We start from the raw sequence: 17,985 nt of genomic DNA on the forward strand, positions 1-17,985 counted from the left end.
TCTTGTACCACATAGCATCACCTATCCCATTACAAAATATTTTAATATGTATTTAACTATGTAATAATGTCATAGTTGTTTTGAACCTTCATGGAAGATTATAAAAGCTTTCTTACCACAGAACACAGTATTTTGAAACTAAGCATCAGTAATTAGGTGCAGTGGCTTGACCCTGACTGAGTGCCAGGCACCTACCAAAGCCACTCAGTCACTCAGCTCCACAGTTGGACAGGGAGAAGTTAATGAACAAGAAGTTAATGAGTTAAGGACAGGGAGAGATCACCAACCAAATACCATCTCAGGGTAAAACAAGACAATCTAGGGCTATTAACTGAATTTATTACTAACAAAATCAGAGCAGGATAATGAGAAGTCAAATCCTAGAAACACCTTCTTCCCACATCTCCCTCTTTGCTGGGCTTTTCTTCCTTCCCCCCAGAGGTCCAGGATGATAGTGAATCGGGGTAATTGTCAGTTCATCACACATTGTTCCTACCACTGCTCAGGGAGAGCAGTCTGTTCCAACATGGGGTCTCTGCAACAGGAGACAGCGATCTATGAACTCCTCCAGTGTGAGCTCACCCCACAGGCAATAACAGTTCCCCACAAACTGCTGTAATGTGTGTCACTCTTCCGCAGGGTACAGTCCCTCAGGCACAGCCTGCTCCAGCGTGGGTCTGTCTTGGAGCTGGCTGGCATTAGCTCTGCTGGAAGCTTCCAGAAGCTTCTTACAGAAGCCACCCCTGAAGACCCCATACAAAAGCCCAGTCACACAAACCCCATACAACATGATTATCAGCTGCACATAACTGTAGAAGGCAGCAGCAATCTTGCATTTTGAAAATCTATCATTAGTTTTTACCTTTTCCTTACAATATCAAAAAGAGCCCTGATACTGAGAAATATACCAGACAGCATCCACCACAACCCAGTGCCTTCAGAGAAAGTGTTATCAATTAGATATACATTCCAATTGTCACAGCTAAGCAATTTCTTAGAGTAAAGGGATTCTGAGTGATTTCATGGTACAAGAAAAGATAGTTAATGTAACACAGAAAACTTACACTGTCACTTGAGGTGTCATATAGCAATTGAAAAGATTCTACTGTCCACTTGAAAAAAGATTAATCATGGAAGGGCTTCAGTGAAACAAAGAGCTGTATGCCTTAGCATATAAAGGACTGGGTTATTGTACAGAAAAAAAAATTTTGGGTCCATATATTCAGGTTCTTTGCAAACAGAACCCTAGAAACAGCAGTGCTTGGATTTAAATTGGATTTTGGAGGGCTCTTTTTCCTGTGGCAGACAGTCAGAAATCCTGCTGACTGTCCAATTTACAAGAAACAGATGATGTCATTTTGATAATGGTCCCTTCTAGGTTCACATACCCAAGTTTTCAGACAAATTCAGACTTTCTGCTTTATGTGAAAAGGTCAAGATCCCAAAGACTGAAAGGAAATAGAAAGACAAGTAATGAAGGTACAGTACTTATCAACTCTGCATTTTAACACTAAGCTATGTGTCTGTGTGTATATTCCGTTGTGTTCAGGAAAATACAGCATATATTCTTGACTCCTATAGGTATGAAACAACAGGGTTCAAAATCACTTCAACAGGAAAAATGTTGCAATTGTAGTAAAGTATTTATTTATTTTAAAACATTATTACATTGCTAGAGCATTATTTAAAAATAAAAGCCATAATATATTCATCCAAAACTAGGCTGTTAAGCATATATATTTAAACTCTAATTTTCATACACACAGTGAAAGAAATTTATATTTTACAAGGGGCTGGTTTTAGTAGACTTTATGAAAAACATGTTTAAAAATAACTGCCAAAATCTGTCTCTTTAAATATACAATATATTCTTGCTGTGCTGAAGATACCTGTCTTAAAAGCCAAAAATATCTAAGTCAATAGCTGAGTCCACATCAAATCCTACTGAAAACAGTAGTGACATAAAAATGTAAAAGCACTGTACAAAGAACAGCCTTTTTGGTCTCAGTACTGTACAAATCTATTTTGTTTTAAAGATGTTTTATAAAAACTGCGTTTTTTGAACTTAATGTCCTTTCCTGTGTGCAGAAAAAAGTGAGCCACTGACATTGTCTCTGTTTACTAAAATGTCTCCTTCTCAGAATTGTGAATCAAAGAATTCAAAGGGAATTTTACAACTTATTTCAATGAGAGCAGGACTGAAACTTTTCTTCAGCATATCATTTAGTAATCTCTCTTGGTTTTCTCCCTGGTTTTATAATGCAAAATACTAAAAATTCTTAAATACGTTAACTGATGAAATCAGAACTCAAGTACTTCAGATTACAAGGCTGGTGTATGGATAAGTTCACTGTAAAATGGAGTGTTTGATTAAACAAAACCCAACTGCAAATAAAGCTGCATGCTTTTTAATCAAGAACCCTCTCTCTTCTCTTGTTTCCTTTACAGTCCCTTCTGGCATTTCTTCTGAAATGAGCTTTTTAAGAAGGTGCGGTATCCTGGATCATCCACATAGTCATTCTTAAAGCGAGAACTCAATACTCTCTGCCTCTTCTTCTTTCCCAAGATAATATCTGCTCCATAAAATGTGTCTTCAAATCTCATGTCAGAAGCTGTAGACTAAAACCAGACATTAATTATACATACATACAAATTTCACCTTTCCGTATTTTGCATGTCCTATTCAGTATTAAATTCTCTACATCTGTAGTGTTCCTTGGAAACATGTAACTAACATCTGCTGTTAGTCTGGATTTTATTCAGGGATCACAAGTCATGAATTCTAGATGAGAAAACAGTGACATGAAAGTGATGCAGCTGTTGGATAGGTTTCATCCTAGCAGTATCATGTAACATTCACCACCTTGTGTTATTCAAGGAAGTTCTAAATGCAAGGTCATGGATGCCTGAAAAAAACCCTGAGCACTGCCTAATTTGCAAAGGATCAGGGTCTCAGTTTGGTCACTTGTCATCAAATTTAAACCAGTTGGGAATCCCCACTAGCAAAGCAATGGAACACCAAGCCACTCGGGCAAAATCAGAGGCAAAATATTTTGGACCAACTTACACTGCTGGAGTCATGAAGAATTCTTAAGATAAAGAAAAACATCACTTAGAAGGAACTGATGTCTTTTATTTAATAGCAGAAGTGGGATCATAGGCTGTCTTTAACTTGCACTGTGTTCAGCACGAGGAGGGGAAGGTGTTAGGCATGCCTTGAGGACTAATCTATGTATTTCTAGAATTTAAGGCACTAGTAGAAAATCATGCAGAGGTCTCAGCAACAGCTGTAGTGTGTTTTATTCAGCTGGCAAAATTTAATATTTTTAATCTATAGTTAACTCCCTAATGAAGTCAATAAGCAAATAAATAAATAAAAAGAAATATTGATTTCTAAAAATCAAAAAAAAACAAAACAATAGCACAATCCCATTACTACTACTACTACTATTATTACTATTATTACTATTATTATTATTATTATTATTACTATCCTGAGAATGCAATAGTCTGCATTCTAAACAAAAAAATGGCAATGATATGCTTTCCAAGCATAATAAAAACCCCATTAAATATAATCAGATGGTTCTTTTAACATTTTCCAAGATATATATCTTAACCCTAGTCAGAACACTGAAATATTTGTGCATTTATCCCAAATTTCCAGACATACAGGTTTCTTAACCCAGAATACATGACCAGTGCATTCTGCATTAGAAAGAACTGTCTTAAGACAGGTAAAAACAGTCATCTCCTCGAACAAATGTATGGAAGAACTTTCCCTTTTCAACCTCTAAGAGCTATGCTCTCTGTGAGGTTCAACACTTTTCAATTTGGCCTACATACATAAAAATGTAGCTGGTGGATGTTGTTTGAAACAGCAGGAAACGTTAAAAAAGTAGCAAAGATTTGGTTTTAAACCAAAGGCTAGTGAAATGCTGGTAAGTCCTGCCAGCAACATTAATGAGTCTGATCAGTTATATTGTTTCTTACAAGAAGTTAATTGCCTTTTATTAAATCAAGGCTTTTAAAATCCCAAAGCTCTGAGAAACTGGAAAGTTTTTTAAAAACTATACCTGTTGTAAGCATGCTGAAAGAATACAATGTCTGTCAATTTAAATATTTACTAACTTGATCATTCCTGATCTGACAGATCAGACAAACACGATGTCCCATTTAGGAGAAAATAATTATGTCTGACAAGAGCATTTACCTGTACTGGAAGAACAACTAACCATCTCACTAGCAAATGGACACATCTCCTCATTGGGCTGTTTTAGCCACTCTTAATAGCACAGACTTTATAAAACACAAGTCTGTTTAAACTGAAAATCCAAAATAAATCCAACTATAGTGTCCTTGGTCTTTCAGGCATATATACACATATATATAGTAAAGTCAGCACCAGCAAATACTCACTAAACGTGCTTTTACTCTCTTAGGAAGCTCTTCATCCAGTGTATATATTTCTTCTCTCTTCATTACTATTTGAGAACCATCTTCAAACTCCACCTCATGGAAAAAAAATGGGTATTTGAAAATAAAATAATAATTATCTCTTGCAGGAAGTTCCTGGAAATGCTTTATCTGGAAATGCTTCCAGATAAAAATATATATGTAAGCAAAGAAGACTTACATACAGACATTTTGCTATCTAGGCTGAAACATAAAAAATGTTATTCCTTAGGAACTGCAACATATACCCACATTGAAAATAATATCTAAGAAAAGAGACTTCAAAATCAGCACTGACACATATATAATGAAGTAAAATTTATTGATTAGGAATGTTGAACAGTAACAAGTCAGGCAAGATTATTTTGCAGGAGTGATGTGTCATTTCTATTTGTCTCTATTTTTTTTTACTTGCTTCTAATAAATAAAAAATTTATTTCAACATCCTGTGATTCAAGGTTGAGGATGACCATGTCAAAAAAAAGTGTGAGTGACAACTAAGGAAATACCAGTTAACAGAATTTTATTGAATCTGATGGAATTTCTTTTAAATGCTCTGTTCAGAAGATGAAAAGCTTTATCATGCTTAGGTTTAGATTTAATCCAATATGAACCCCGTTAGCAGAAAATGAGAAAGGAAATGTAACTAGGTGTGAGGAATGTTAAAATGTTGAGGCTTTGAAGCATTTAAGCTTTTTCAGTAGCTGCTGCTTTTTTCCTCTATTCTAATACTTCATCTAACAGTTGTGAATTTCAGCTATTATCTGTGACTGCAGCTTAACTTGCACAGAAACTATCATTTAAAGTTTGGTATAAAATTAGAAGTCCCACATCCCATTCTACATCCTTAGGTGATTTAATGAGATTATGTGAATGATAACAGCACACTTGACTAGAAGAATAAGCACAAATACAAACATAGGAGAACACTGACTCATCAAGAGTGTTATTACAGATAAAACTGAAAAATCATGCATTTGAACTTGTAAATGGACTGGGTTTTTAGTTTCATATTAAAAGCTTGCTATATCTGAGTATGTCAGATTAATTTGTGAACAGCTGAAAAATCCATATATCCATTCTAAAAAGCAAGGTTTCAGATGATCATCTATTAACTTCTTTAAAAATAAATTTTCCACTGCAACTAATAGGGATGCACAAATCTGGAATGCATTTAAAATGCATAGAGCACACAAATGGATAACGAAGTCACAAGAGTCATCCTTACTACTCTCTGCTCCTGTTACTAACCCCATAAGCCTACTCTGTTAGTAGTATATTAGAGGAACTTAAAGGTCAATTTGCCTTAAACTTGTTTAATTAAATGACGGCAATCCAGGATGCAGGGACAGTCTTTCTGCTATTCCTGCTCCTTCCTGCACAATACATTTGGTAATGTTTTTGCTTAATACAGTTTGTAATAATGTTTTCTGCATCCCTGGTGAAAAAACTGGGTAGGAAATTAATTCTGACACTCCATGTGATAAGAAAATCTCTTCTTAAATGGTCAGTATATTTGTTTTTACTCACAGTGTGCAATAGGATACAAATGCTTCATACCAAATAACCTGTCACGCTTGCAGTATGAAATATATTTCACATTTACAATGAAGAGTAAGTGGAAGTTCTTCAGGTATAATCCAGTGTATCACACTGGAAATAACTTGCCTACACTTCATAGTAAACACAACAAGAGCTTATCTAAGACTTTCAATAGTATAATGATTCATGCAAAATATAAATCCACCATCTCTAATAGCTTCAATTCAGATTGCAGATCCCACATTTCAAATCATCAGTTTTATCAAGTAAGTCATTTCACTTGGATTCTGCTGCTGTACTGTGTCTGCATGCTATGTTACTATCTTCATGAGATTTTTTTTTTCTATAAGAACATAATAAATTAAGGAGAAAGCTGTTAGAAAGCAATTAATGGAGTGAATAGATAATTTAATAAACTCTAACTCAATTGTGGACCTCAATATCACAACTCATCAAGAAATTAGATGTAGATTATATTAATAATTTCACTTGAGCACCTGTTTCATTTGGCAGGTTTAGCTCGATTTAGGGATTGTGTAGGATACTGGCTGACAAATGTCACACTGCATGACACAAATTCTGGTGCATTGTGTCATAGCTCCTGCATGCTCAAGTACTGCCACATTTGGTACAAATATCTGATGAACATGAGGAACATTCATACAATTTTCCAACTAAAACAGATTTGCCTTATGAGATCTAAGAAATCACACAAAAGACTGGGTAAGAGAATCTCAAATGTGCAACACAGATCACACCAGATGAAAATAAACCTTTGTGTATGTGTGAGTCCTGGGAGCTTTTAGACACTGTTTAGAAAGACCAGAGGAAGAACTACTAATATGTCTCGCACCCTCCCTGATATAAACACTTTGTAATCTGCGGCCACAGGCAGCCTCCTCTCTTATTCTGCAGATGAAATGCATGCTTGTCTTTATAGTCCTGTGTATTGCAACATGGACTCCCTCTAATCTTTAAACTTTGCCATTTTCCCCCATGACAGAGGTTGTTAAAAGCAATTTATAGGAATTTATGTTTGCTATGCTGCGGAACTCTAAATCTTGCTGAGCCTCCACATGCTTATCCATTTTCCTAAAGCAAAATTCCATGTTCAAGAGGTATAAAATAAGACAAAGTTCATTGTTTTGACTATGTCAAATTCCTTCAAATATGAAGGACAACTACATTCATCTAATTAACCTCAAATTATTCCTCAGAAGACTAACTGTTCAAAAGAATAAATTATTTGAAGATTGTTGTTACTATAGAAAAATAATCTTCATACTTTATAAAGAACTTTCCACCATCACAACATCATACAGCTACTCAATATAACAGAAGAGGTAAGACTTAGAGACTAGCTCAAGGCTTTAGACATTTGAGGACTTGAATTCGATTGCAAGTCATTGGCAAAGTGAGAAGGTCAATGCAGCAAGTAATTTAGCTTCTCTGTGCCTTAGTTTATCTAGAGACATAACAGTATATTTGCCATTTCGGTACAGTAATGTGAAGCCCCCTGATGAAAAGAGTTACATAAGTGAAAATTATTACATATATATATAAAAGAAATGTATCTAGATTATCATTCTTTCAGAAGTGCTATTATTATTGTGATTGTTTTATTGCAGTTTCTACCATTCACTTGGGTACTCAAAGCTGCTGACTGATTTTTCTCAAAGGCAAGCCCACAAAAAACCAGTCATTGTTACTCTGAAATCAGAAGTCAGCTTTTTTAGGTTTGCCTTCAATGTTCAGCTCCCTTTTGCCTTTGTGGAGGATTAAATCCTCCTTAGATTAATTAATTCAAAAATGCCTCAGACAAATGAACGTTGTGCTCTTCTTACCGTCCTCCCTTCCAACCTCTTATGAAATGCCTCAGGTAGGCTCACACCAATACTTAATTTTATGTTATTAATCGTATAATTAGCTGATATCAAATGAAAGTAAATAACCCACAGAAAATAACAAATGTTATCTTTCAACCTTAATGTTCCACCTGTTTACCTGAGCTCTTTGAAAGAAAATAATTCTCTTGATTTTGTAAAACCAAGTGAAACCTTTCTCCCAAACAGTGCACAGCACTTGCTACTGGGTTAGAAAGTTTTTTATACATCGGTTGAAGTGTAGTAACAGTTACAATAGGAGTTCACACTTCAGCCTTCATCTTTGAAGGTGTGGCTGGCCACTCCAATGCTAGAGCCAAATGAGTGATTTACAACAAAGACATCTGAAAAGCAAGGACATGGTAATAAACATAGATACTCACCTGATACATGTGAGCTGTATTTGTTCCCACATACTTTGCATCATACAGTTTTCCATCAGGCCATTTCACTTGGACAACCTCTCCCTCTGCAGGTGGACCCAGCCTTAGGCAATCTCTGCTCTATTTACAAAGAAGGATGCATTCTCAAATCAGTGAGTGAGCCACTGCACTAAAATTACCAGTAAGATGATTTTACAACTTGGTATTTGGAGAAGATTTATTACCATGCATGTTTCAAGTTTTATAATCCTGCTAATGGGCTAACACTAATGTTAGCCCTTATGAAAATGAAATACTGACCAAAGAAACACTCTCTTTACAGCCTGATGCTGCATTGGCAAGACAACATGTGCATAAATCAGATAGCTATCAGCAACTGTGATACACTTCCACCAAAATTAATTTCTAACACACATTGAAAATAAGGATCACTAAAGTGCAATTGCATATGTGCAATTGTTTCTCTTTAACATATCCAACTAATTAATGTTTCGTTAACCACAGCACATTTTTTGCTGGATGCTATCTTTGCTGACTGAAACATATGCAGATCAAACCACAAGTGGTGAAAATGCCAATGCATTTTTTGCTTAGCTGATGGAGAAACACTAAAAGAATCCAAATGCTTACAAAATAAAATTAGGGGGAAGTATTTTCTCCATAGGATATAAGGCATTTTTGTTCCAATGGTTTGGCCAACTTTTGTGCCTGACTCGTTGAGCAAACCAGAGCATCAGTAGCTGCAACGTGTTCTTCTAACGGTTTCTTTTGTCCCATATGTCTCAGTATGACCTAAATGAAACATTTTCAGAGCACATCAACCACACACCCATAAAAGCAACTGCTCACATGAGGAAATAAGACAAAGGACCAGAAAATGATGTGACACGTCTGGGCTCACCAATTCTCTGTTCAAATCCTCACCCCAGCAAAGGCATCTCTACTTCATAGTGACTACATCACAAAACCTGTCATGTAAGGTAGTGCTGAGTGGTATTCTCCTGGGTGTGAGAGGACTTACTCAGTGACCACATTACCTGAGCTCACTCATAAGTGGTCTACAGTGGGAAGAGAAAACATAAAGACAAGGACACAGGTATGTGTCACTCAGTGACAAGGTCCTGCAGGACCTGGCGCTACCTCAGTTTGCCACAATACTATTACTGTTTTCTTAGATTTACATAGAATAACTTAGAAAAATATTTGTATTTTGAGTTGAACAATTCACTTTCAACAGAGGCCTATGATCATCATGAAAAAGAACTTAAAATTTGGGAGCAAAAACACATTCCAGTGATCCTCACTTGGACATTATCTTGATGCAATATCCAAATCCAACCTTTATAAACTGATTTTAATCACATGTATCTTAATCTATGAGTTTGATTCAACACGGGATAAAATAAATTAAAAGCTGGATTTTCACAGAAACACTTTCCTGCATGACAATACTGTCTCTGTCACTCCTCAGGTGCTGTGGAAAGGCTTTAAAATATGCCCTCTGTGTTTGCCTGGCAAAGTTTAATGTGGAAAACACAGAAAGATACATCCTTTCAACATCGCCATACATTTGGAGTAGGTAGAATTACTGTATTACCCTTCCCAATGTTTTCAGGAGAGGCAGGAGGAAAGACAAAAGGATGGCTGCTGCAGTGGAATAATTATGCCTTCACAGGGGACAGGGATTACTACATACTATCACAGCTCTGAGTATGAATTAAATTAGACTGTATTCTTAGTTGTTCTCTCCTCAGCGATGACTGTCAAAATGGTTATTGTCATTATGATACTTCTTCAGCTATCTATTTATTGCAAAGTGCCAAAAGGAGTCTTGGCTAAGTGTCTTGAAACAAACTTTTAAAATGCATCATAGAATGGAGTAAATTTCCTGAAAACAAACAATCCAACAACAATTTCAAGCCTAACATTAATTTTCCAAGAACAAAAGCCCAGCATGAATTACTCCCTTTGCAACTTGCACATGAAAAAAAAAATCTTAACAGACTCTAGGATAGCTAATGGAATTGCTCATTTGGAAAATTAGAGTCCTCATGCAAATAACTAGACAAATAACAACCTCATTCTTCACGTATCATCACAATGTCTTAGTCTATGGAACAATATTTGGGAAATTGGTACTAGTTTTTATTAATTTCTACCAGAGCTCCTACCTTTTACTTTCACAGGATCGTAACCATTTGAGATTCACTTTTTATTGCACAAGTAATTCTTACATTTTTTTACTTAGGAATGATAGGACCCTTTCTTAGACTGACAAAATGGCAAAAATGCAACCTCACTTTTTTCAGTCACATAACAAAAAGTCAGACAGAATATGGCTGGTATAGCAATCCTTCAACATCCCCATACCAGCTGTAAATAACATATAGTATGGTCTCAATCTACATTCAGCTTATAAACCATGCACATTTCCTGCACAATTACATAATATATTTCTTTCTTTACAGAAATGGACAAATCATGCCCATCTGTACTGAAAATACAATTCACTTGAGTGTCCAGTTTCACATTCCCGCTGTTGCACAGCTCAGAGCTCCAACTCCAACCACGATTAGCTATCTCTAAAGACGAATACTTCAAGGCGTCCCTGGGCCATTAATCCAGCATTCAACAACCCTAAGAGTGAGAAAGTCTTTTCTTAAGCGAAGTAAAATCCTGTGTTGAGGAATTTCCTGTATTTCATTTGGCACCTGTTGTCTTTCATCCTGCCACTCTGGATCATCAAGAATTGTGTGGCTTCATTCTCTTTACTTCCCATATCACGTGTTTACACATTTGGGTAAGATCCCTCTGACTCTCCTGTTCGCCTGAACAGTCCCAGCCCTATCAGTCCCCTCATATGACAGATGCTTCAGTTCCTCCATCACTTTCATATCCTTTTACCATATTTGTTCCTCTATGTCCACATCCTTCTTGTACAGGTAAGGCCATAACTAGACACAATACTGCAGATTTGTGTGGAATCCCTCATGCCCTTAAAGGAATTTCCAACTGCCCTTCCCTGGAAAAGTGAAGATTAGAGATATCCCAGGTGTAAAAAAAGGCTTTTCCCCCGTGGATCCTTGCAGACATTGTGCAATCTTCTCTCTGGGTTTCACAAGTCCATCACTCACCCCATGGCATCCCCTTTCCCTGTTTCCCCACTGGCCATGGGGCTTGGTGTCCTGTTCCTCTCTTCCCTATGGTCACTTGCCCCGTGCCCTGCCCCTTGTACCACCCACAAACCTGAGACCCTACATAACTAAGAAAAACCTCATGTTCCCACTCTTTGGCTCTGGATTCACCTTCAGCACACTGGAATAAACACTTGCTGGAAACTGATTTGGGCTGGGAGCCTTCTGCCTCTCTTGCTGAGCTAGCCTCATAACGTGTGTGGCTGTGTGAGCTTGAATTGCCGCCTGAGCAGTTCTCAAGCGGTTTATCTACTGGAGAGGCTGACTGGGATCTAGAAGGGTGGTGGCTGCACTCTGAAAAAGACACACTGTTACAGGTATGGTCTCCCCAGTGTTAGGTTTACAGCCATTCAAAAAGACATTTTAAGAGCAAAATCTGTAAATAATGTTCATACTAATAATAATTCTGCAGGTTTTCTTGCTTATTAAAGGTAGTTTTTTCTGGGTTTAGAAACATTTATTTTGGAATTTATTATATACATATGCTTTCATTCTACCCTTTAAAGTTCGAGCCTGCTTTGCTTTTCTCCTAATCCTATCTCACAGCACAAAAAAGAATAAATAATTCTAGTGGGCACTCAACACACCACATTAATCTAAACTAAAACAGTAAGCAATCTATTTGCAATAGATGTTAGAAATACATGTTGAAATGCTGGGGGTGTCTACACTGACTACACTGATTACACTTAATGACTCCACTGTCATTAAGAAATTCACATAAAGAGCACTGCAGATAAAGAAGACATTTTTCTATTTTTCTTCGGATATTCTGTTGTTTTTACCAGAGAGGTTGATTTGGTCCAATTGCAGTGGCAGGTTGTCCTGGGTTGAAGTATATTCTATCACCATCTTCATGAACTGTTGAAACCAGGTGAAGCAGTGCTCCCTGCCTCCTCCACTCTGGCTTATCTTCTGTTAATGGGCCCATCAGCACCTTTGCTACACAGCTCACAGATAACCCCCTCCTGGACTACCTCCTGTTAATGGGCCCATCAGGCCTTATCACATGACTCACCATCCCATTGTGAGATGCTCCGCCCAGAGGGAGGAACCAAGCATTCCAGCCTGGATATAAGCTGAGACTCTGAACACCAGAGGGGCACTTACCCACTGGATTCCCAGAGGACCCAAGCTACCAGACCTTTCTACAGGATCACTGCCTCAGGAAGACCACCTCATCTGGACTGCTTCCCTCACTCCGCTCAGGTTGTATTCTGACTCTGTCAGTGGCCTTTCGTATTATTGCATCTATTTTATTTTACTTTCTTTCCTTTTTTCCTATTAAATTGTATCTCTGACTTGGAGCCTCTCATTTGTTCTGCTTTCAAACCACTACCTTTTTGGCACCCAATGTGCGGCACAAGGCACTGAGAAAAGTCAGAATTACAGTTTTGTATTGAAGAAGACACCTGTTCGCTATGATGCTCAACATGCTTACATGTGTCTTATATCTATTTCTCTATATTTTTCCACAACTGGGGCACTATCTGCCAATCTTAATGCTCCTGCATAGACCAGGGTATGGTACTAAAATTGCTTTATTGGTCTATTATGTCCATTGCTTGATAAACCCCGAGGCAATGAACATCATTCAGAATATACACCCACTTTTGTTTTCTTGTTCTGGTCTAGGATGCTACATCTGGGGCCTCAACAATCTCACCCAGCCCCTGTGGGGAGGGGTGAAGAATGATTTTTTCCAGCTTTTCAGGCATGACACAGCAGTTTTTGAAAATATGGAGTACCCTCTGGATGCCAAGGACAGCATGATGTTGTTGTTAGTCCTGCTTTATCTTCTCTGCACGGCCCGCACCATGCTTAGAATCAAAACACTACATGGTGTGATACAGCATGTTCTGAAGGAAAAGGAAGAGAGGGAAAAAGAAGCAAAGCAACAGCATCAGTGTCTACACAGAGTGTCACAGAGGAGAAAAGAACCAAAGGCAAGGCAACAGTGTCCTCATCTACACAGACCGTCACAGAGGAGAAAGAAGCCAAAAGTGAGGCAACAGTGTCCACATCTATGCGGACTGTCACAGAAGAGAAAGGGACCAAAGGGGCCACCAGCATCTCCACACAAACCATCACCGAACCGGAACAGCCTAAACCAGTAGCAGTTGCCCCTGTTCAGAAGAAGAAATCAAGGACCAAATCAGTCCGCATAGTGACTGATGAGGGTGCAGCAGGACCTTCACAATCAGCAGAAGAGACAGAGCCAGAAATCATCACTCGCTCTGTATCTCTGGGTGAGCTGCGTGACCTGCGAAGGGAATTCACCTGCCAGACCAACGAGTCCATCCTGACCTGGCTGCTCCGCATCTGGGACGCTGCAGCCAACGACACCATTCTGGATAGAAGTGAGGCCAGGCAACTGGGTTCGTTGTCCCAGGATGTGGTCATTGACCAGGGGATTGGGAAAAGCCAAGAACCTCTCAGCCTCTGGCAGCGACTGCTAACAAGTGTGAAGGATAGATACCTTTTTAAAGAAGACCTCCAAGTGCACCAAGGAAAATGGAACACAATAGAACAAGGTATCCGATGCTTGAGGGAATTGGCTGTGTTGAAGATCATTTTTTCAGAAGATGAGAAATTTCCTAAAAACCCAGATGGTGTCCAGTGCACATCACGGATGTGGTTGAGATTTGCACGGTTTGGACCAAAAATGTACTCATGTTACCTGGCAGCACTGCAATGGAGGGAAGGTGAGGACAGGGCAGGTGTCTTGGCTAGTAAACTAAGAATTTACAAGGACACTGTTACTGCCCCAGTTCATACCCATATCTCATCTGTGGAAACAAGACTGGCTGAGCAAGTCCGGAGCTTGATTGAAGAAGGCCATCAGAAACTGAAAAAAGAACTTAAGGAAGAAATTTACCATATCCCACCAGAGTCGATGAGAGTCTCTGCCATTAGGAATAGGCGTCCCCCAGCCAGGGAGAGAGGACACACACCACGAGGCAACCTCTGGTCTTTTCTTCGGGAGCATGGAGAAGACATGAGGAAGTGGGATGGAAAACCCACCTCCTCCTTAGCAGCCCGGGTACGTGAACTGAAAAGAGAAACACCTACCACAAAGAGCCCATCTAGAATCAATGTTGCTCCTGTCTCTCGTGCACAGAACTCCAGACAGTACAGGAATGATGATATGACTGATCCTCTTGAAGGAACCTCAGAAACATATTTACAAGAAGAGAGCAATGTATGCCCTGACCAGGAATAGGGGGCCCTGCCTGTAGCCAGGTAGAGGAAAGGGACAATCGGATCTACTGGACTGTGTGGGTCCGATGGCCTGGAACATCTGACCCACAAAGATATACGGCTCCGGTTGATACCGGTGCTCAGTGTACTCTGATGCCATCAAGGTACGTGGGAGCGGAACCCATTTCCATTTCTGGGGTGACAGGAGGATCCCAGGAGCTGACTGTACTGGAAGCTGAAGTAAGTCTAACTGGGAAGGAATGGCAGAAACACCCCATTGTGACTGGTCCAGAGGCCCCATGCATTTTGGGCATAGACTATCTCAGAAATGGGTATTTCAAAGATCCAAAAGGATACCGCTGGGTTTTTGGCATAGCTGCTCTAGAGACAGAAGGCATCAGACAACTGAGTACCTTGCCTGGACTCTCAGACGACCCCTCTGCTGTGGGACTACTGAAAGTTGAAGAACAACAGGTGCCAATCGCCCGAGCAACAGTGCACCGTCAGCAATATCGCACCGACAGAGACTCTGTGGTCCCCATCCATAAGATGATTCGCGAGCTGGAGAGCCAAGGGGTGGTTAGTAAGGCTCGTTCACCCTTTAATAGCCCTATATGGCCTGTGCGTAAGTCCAGTGGAGAATGGAAACTGACAGTGGATTACCGTGGCCTGAATGAAGTCACACCACCACTGAGCGCTGCCGTACCAGACATGTTGGAGCTTCAGTACGAGCTGGAATCCAAGGCAGCAAAATGGTATGCGACCATTGATATTGCAAATGACTTTTTCTCCATTCCTCTGGCAGCAGAATGCAGGCCTCAGTTTGCCTTCACCTGGAGGGGCGTGCAGTACACCTGGAACCGACTGCTCCAGGGGTGGAAGCACAGTCCCACCATTTGCCATGGGCTGATCCAGGCTGCACTGGAAAAGGGGAAGGCTCCAGAACACCTGCAATACATTGACAACATTATCGTGTGGGGAAACACAGCAACAGAAGTTTTTGAGAAGGGAGAGAAGATCGTTCAGATTCTCCTGAAGGCCGGCTTCACCATCAAGAGGAGCAAAGTCAAGGGACCTGCTCGAGAGATCCAGTTCCTGGGAGTGAAGTGGCAAAATGGACGGCGTCAGATTCCCACCGAAGTCATCAATAAGATCACTGCAATGTCTCCACTGATCAAGAAGGAAACACAAGCTTTCCTAGGTGCCATAGGCTTCTGGAGGATGCACATTCCCGAGTATAGCCAAATCGTGAGCCCTCTCTACCTGGTTACCCACAAGAAGAACGATTTCCACTGGGGCCCAGAACAGCAGCAAGCTTTCGCCCAGATCAAGCAGGAAATCGCTTGTGCAGTAGCCCTTGGCCCAGTCAGGAAGGGATCAGAGGTGAAGAATGCGCTTTACTCTGCAGCCGGGAGCCATGGTCTGTCATGGAGCCTTTGGCAGAAGGTGCCGGGTGAGACTTGGGGACGACCACTGGGATTCTGGAGCCAAAGCAACAGAGGATCCGAAGCCAACTACACTCCCACAGAGAAGGAAATCTTAGCCGCCTATGAAGGAGTCCAAGCCGCCTCAGAGGTGATTGGTACTGAAGCACAGCTGCATCTAGCACCTTGACTACCGGTGCTGGGGTGGATGTTCAAGGGAAAGGTTCCTACCACACATCACGCCACCGACACCACGTGGAGCAAATGGATCGCCCTGATCACACAGTGTGCCTGTATTAGAAACCTGAATTGTCCTGGAATTCTGGAAATTATAACAAACTGGCCTGAAAGTGAGACCTTTCGATTATCCTCTGAAGAAGAGGAGAAGCAAGTGACATGGGCTGAGGAAGCCCCACCATACAGTGAGCTACCGGAGAGTGAGAGACGATATGCCCTTTTCACCGACGGTTCCTGCCGAATTGTAGGTGCTAACTGGAAATGGAAAGCTGCTGTATGGAGCCCCACACGACAAGTTGCACAGGCTATCGAGAGAGAAGGTGGATCGAGTCAGGTCGCAGAGCTTAAAGCTGTCCAGCTGGCTTTGGATATTGCTGAACGAGAGAAGTGGCTGAGGCTCTATCTCTACACTGACTCATGGATGGTGGCTAATGCTCTGTGGGGATGGCTGGACCGCTGGAGAAAGGCCAACTGGCAGCGCAGAGGGAAACACATCTGGGCTGCTGAGATTTGGCAGGACATCACCACCCGAGTAGAAAGGCTGACCGTGAAGGTTCGACACGTGGACACGTGGATGTGCACGTACCCAAAAGTCGGACTAATGAAGAACATCATACCAACGAGCAGGTGGATCGAGCGGCCAAGGTGAAAGTATCACACGTTGATCTAGACTGGCAGCACAAAGGAGAATTATTCCTAGCTTGTTAGGATCATGATGTCTCTGGTCATCAAGGGAGAGATGCAACATATCGATGGGCTCGTGATCAAGGTGTGGACATTACTGTGGACAGCATCTCCCAGGATATCCATGACTGCGAGACCTCTGCTGCGATCAAACAAGCCAAGCGAGTGAAGCCTCTGTGGTATGGTGGACAACGGTCAAAGTATAGGTATGAGGAAGTCTGGCAAATTGACTACATCACCCTTCCCCAAACCCGCCAAGGCAAGCACTACGTGCTCACCATGGTGGAAGCAACCACTGGATGGCTGGAGACCTACCCTGTGCCTCATGCTACTGCCCGGAACACCATCTTGGGCCTGGAAAAGCAGGTCCTGTGGAGACATGGCACCCCTGAGAGAATTGAGTCAGACAACGGGACTCATTTCAAGAATGGCCTCATAAGCACTTGGGCCAGAGAACACGGAATCGAATGGATATACCATATCCCATATCATGCACCAGCTCCCGGGAAGGTGGAACGCTGCAATGGACTGCTTAAAACTACCCTTAAGGCACTTGGCGGAGGGACCTTCAAAAATTGGGAACTGAACTTAGCAAAGGCCACCTGGATGGTCAATACCCAAGGGTCCATCAATCAAGCTGGTCCTGCCCAGTCTGAATCCTTGCACACAGTGGATGGAGATGGGGTCCCTGTGGTACACATGAGAGGTATGTTAGGAAAGACTGTTTCGATTAATCCCACCTCGGGAAAGGGCAAACCCATCCATGGGGTTGTCTTTGCTCAAGGACCTGGTTACACTTGGTGGGTGATGCAAAAGGATGGAGAAACCCACTGTGTACCACAAGGAGACCTGACTTTAAGTGAGAACTGTGTGTAGGTTTTCATTGTATATATGTGTGTGTGTGTGTGTGTAGTTTAAGGAAGGTATTGATTTGGGATGACTTAGATGGTAATAGAATAAGGGGTGGATAATGTCCTGGGTT

At 40.8% G+C, this 17,985-nt stretch overlaps 1 protein-coding gene across 1 annotated transcript in view; it reads right to left on the reverse strand.

Annotated features, from left to right (window-relative positions):
* Positions 1–1,677: 1,677 nt before the first annotated feature.
* The window catches only part of KDM4C (lysine demethylase 4C), a 261,852-nt gene continuing 245,544 nt past the window's right edge, over positions 1,678–17,985 (reverse strand). Inside the window, exons 20-22 of the mRNA XM_066180842.1 lie at positions 8,264–8,383; positions 4,420–4,512; positions 1,678–2,619 (exon numbers count right to left, since the gene is read on the reverse strand). Coding sequence (XP_066036939.1) covers positions 2,443–2,619; positions 4,420–4,512; positions 8,264–8,383 — 390 coding nt within the window. The 3' untranslated portion in view covers positions 1,678–2,442. The remainder of the gene's footprint in view (positions 2,620–4,419; positions 4,513–8,263; positions 8,384–17,985) is intronic.

This window comes from Chamaea fasciata, unplaced genomic scaffold (genome assembly GCF_029207755.1).
Source record: "Chamaea fasciata isolate MVZ Bird 193981 ecotype frontalis unplaced genomic scaffold, bChaFas1.0.hap1 SCAF_4, whole genome shotgun sequence".
Taxonomy (NCBI): domain Eukaryota; kingdom Metazoa; phylum Chordata; class Aves; order Passeriformes; family Sylviidae; genus Chamaea; species Chamaea fasciata.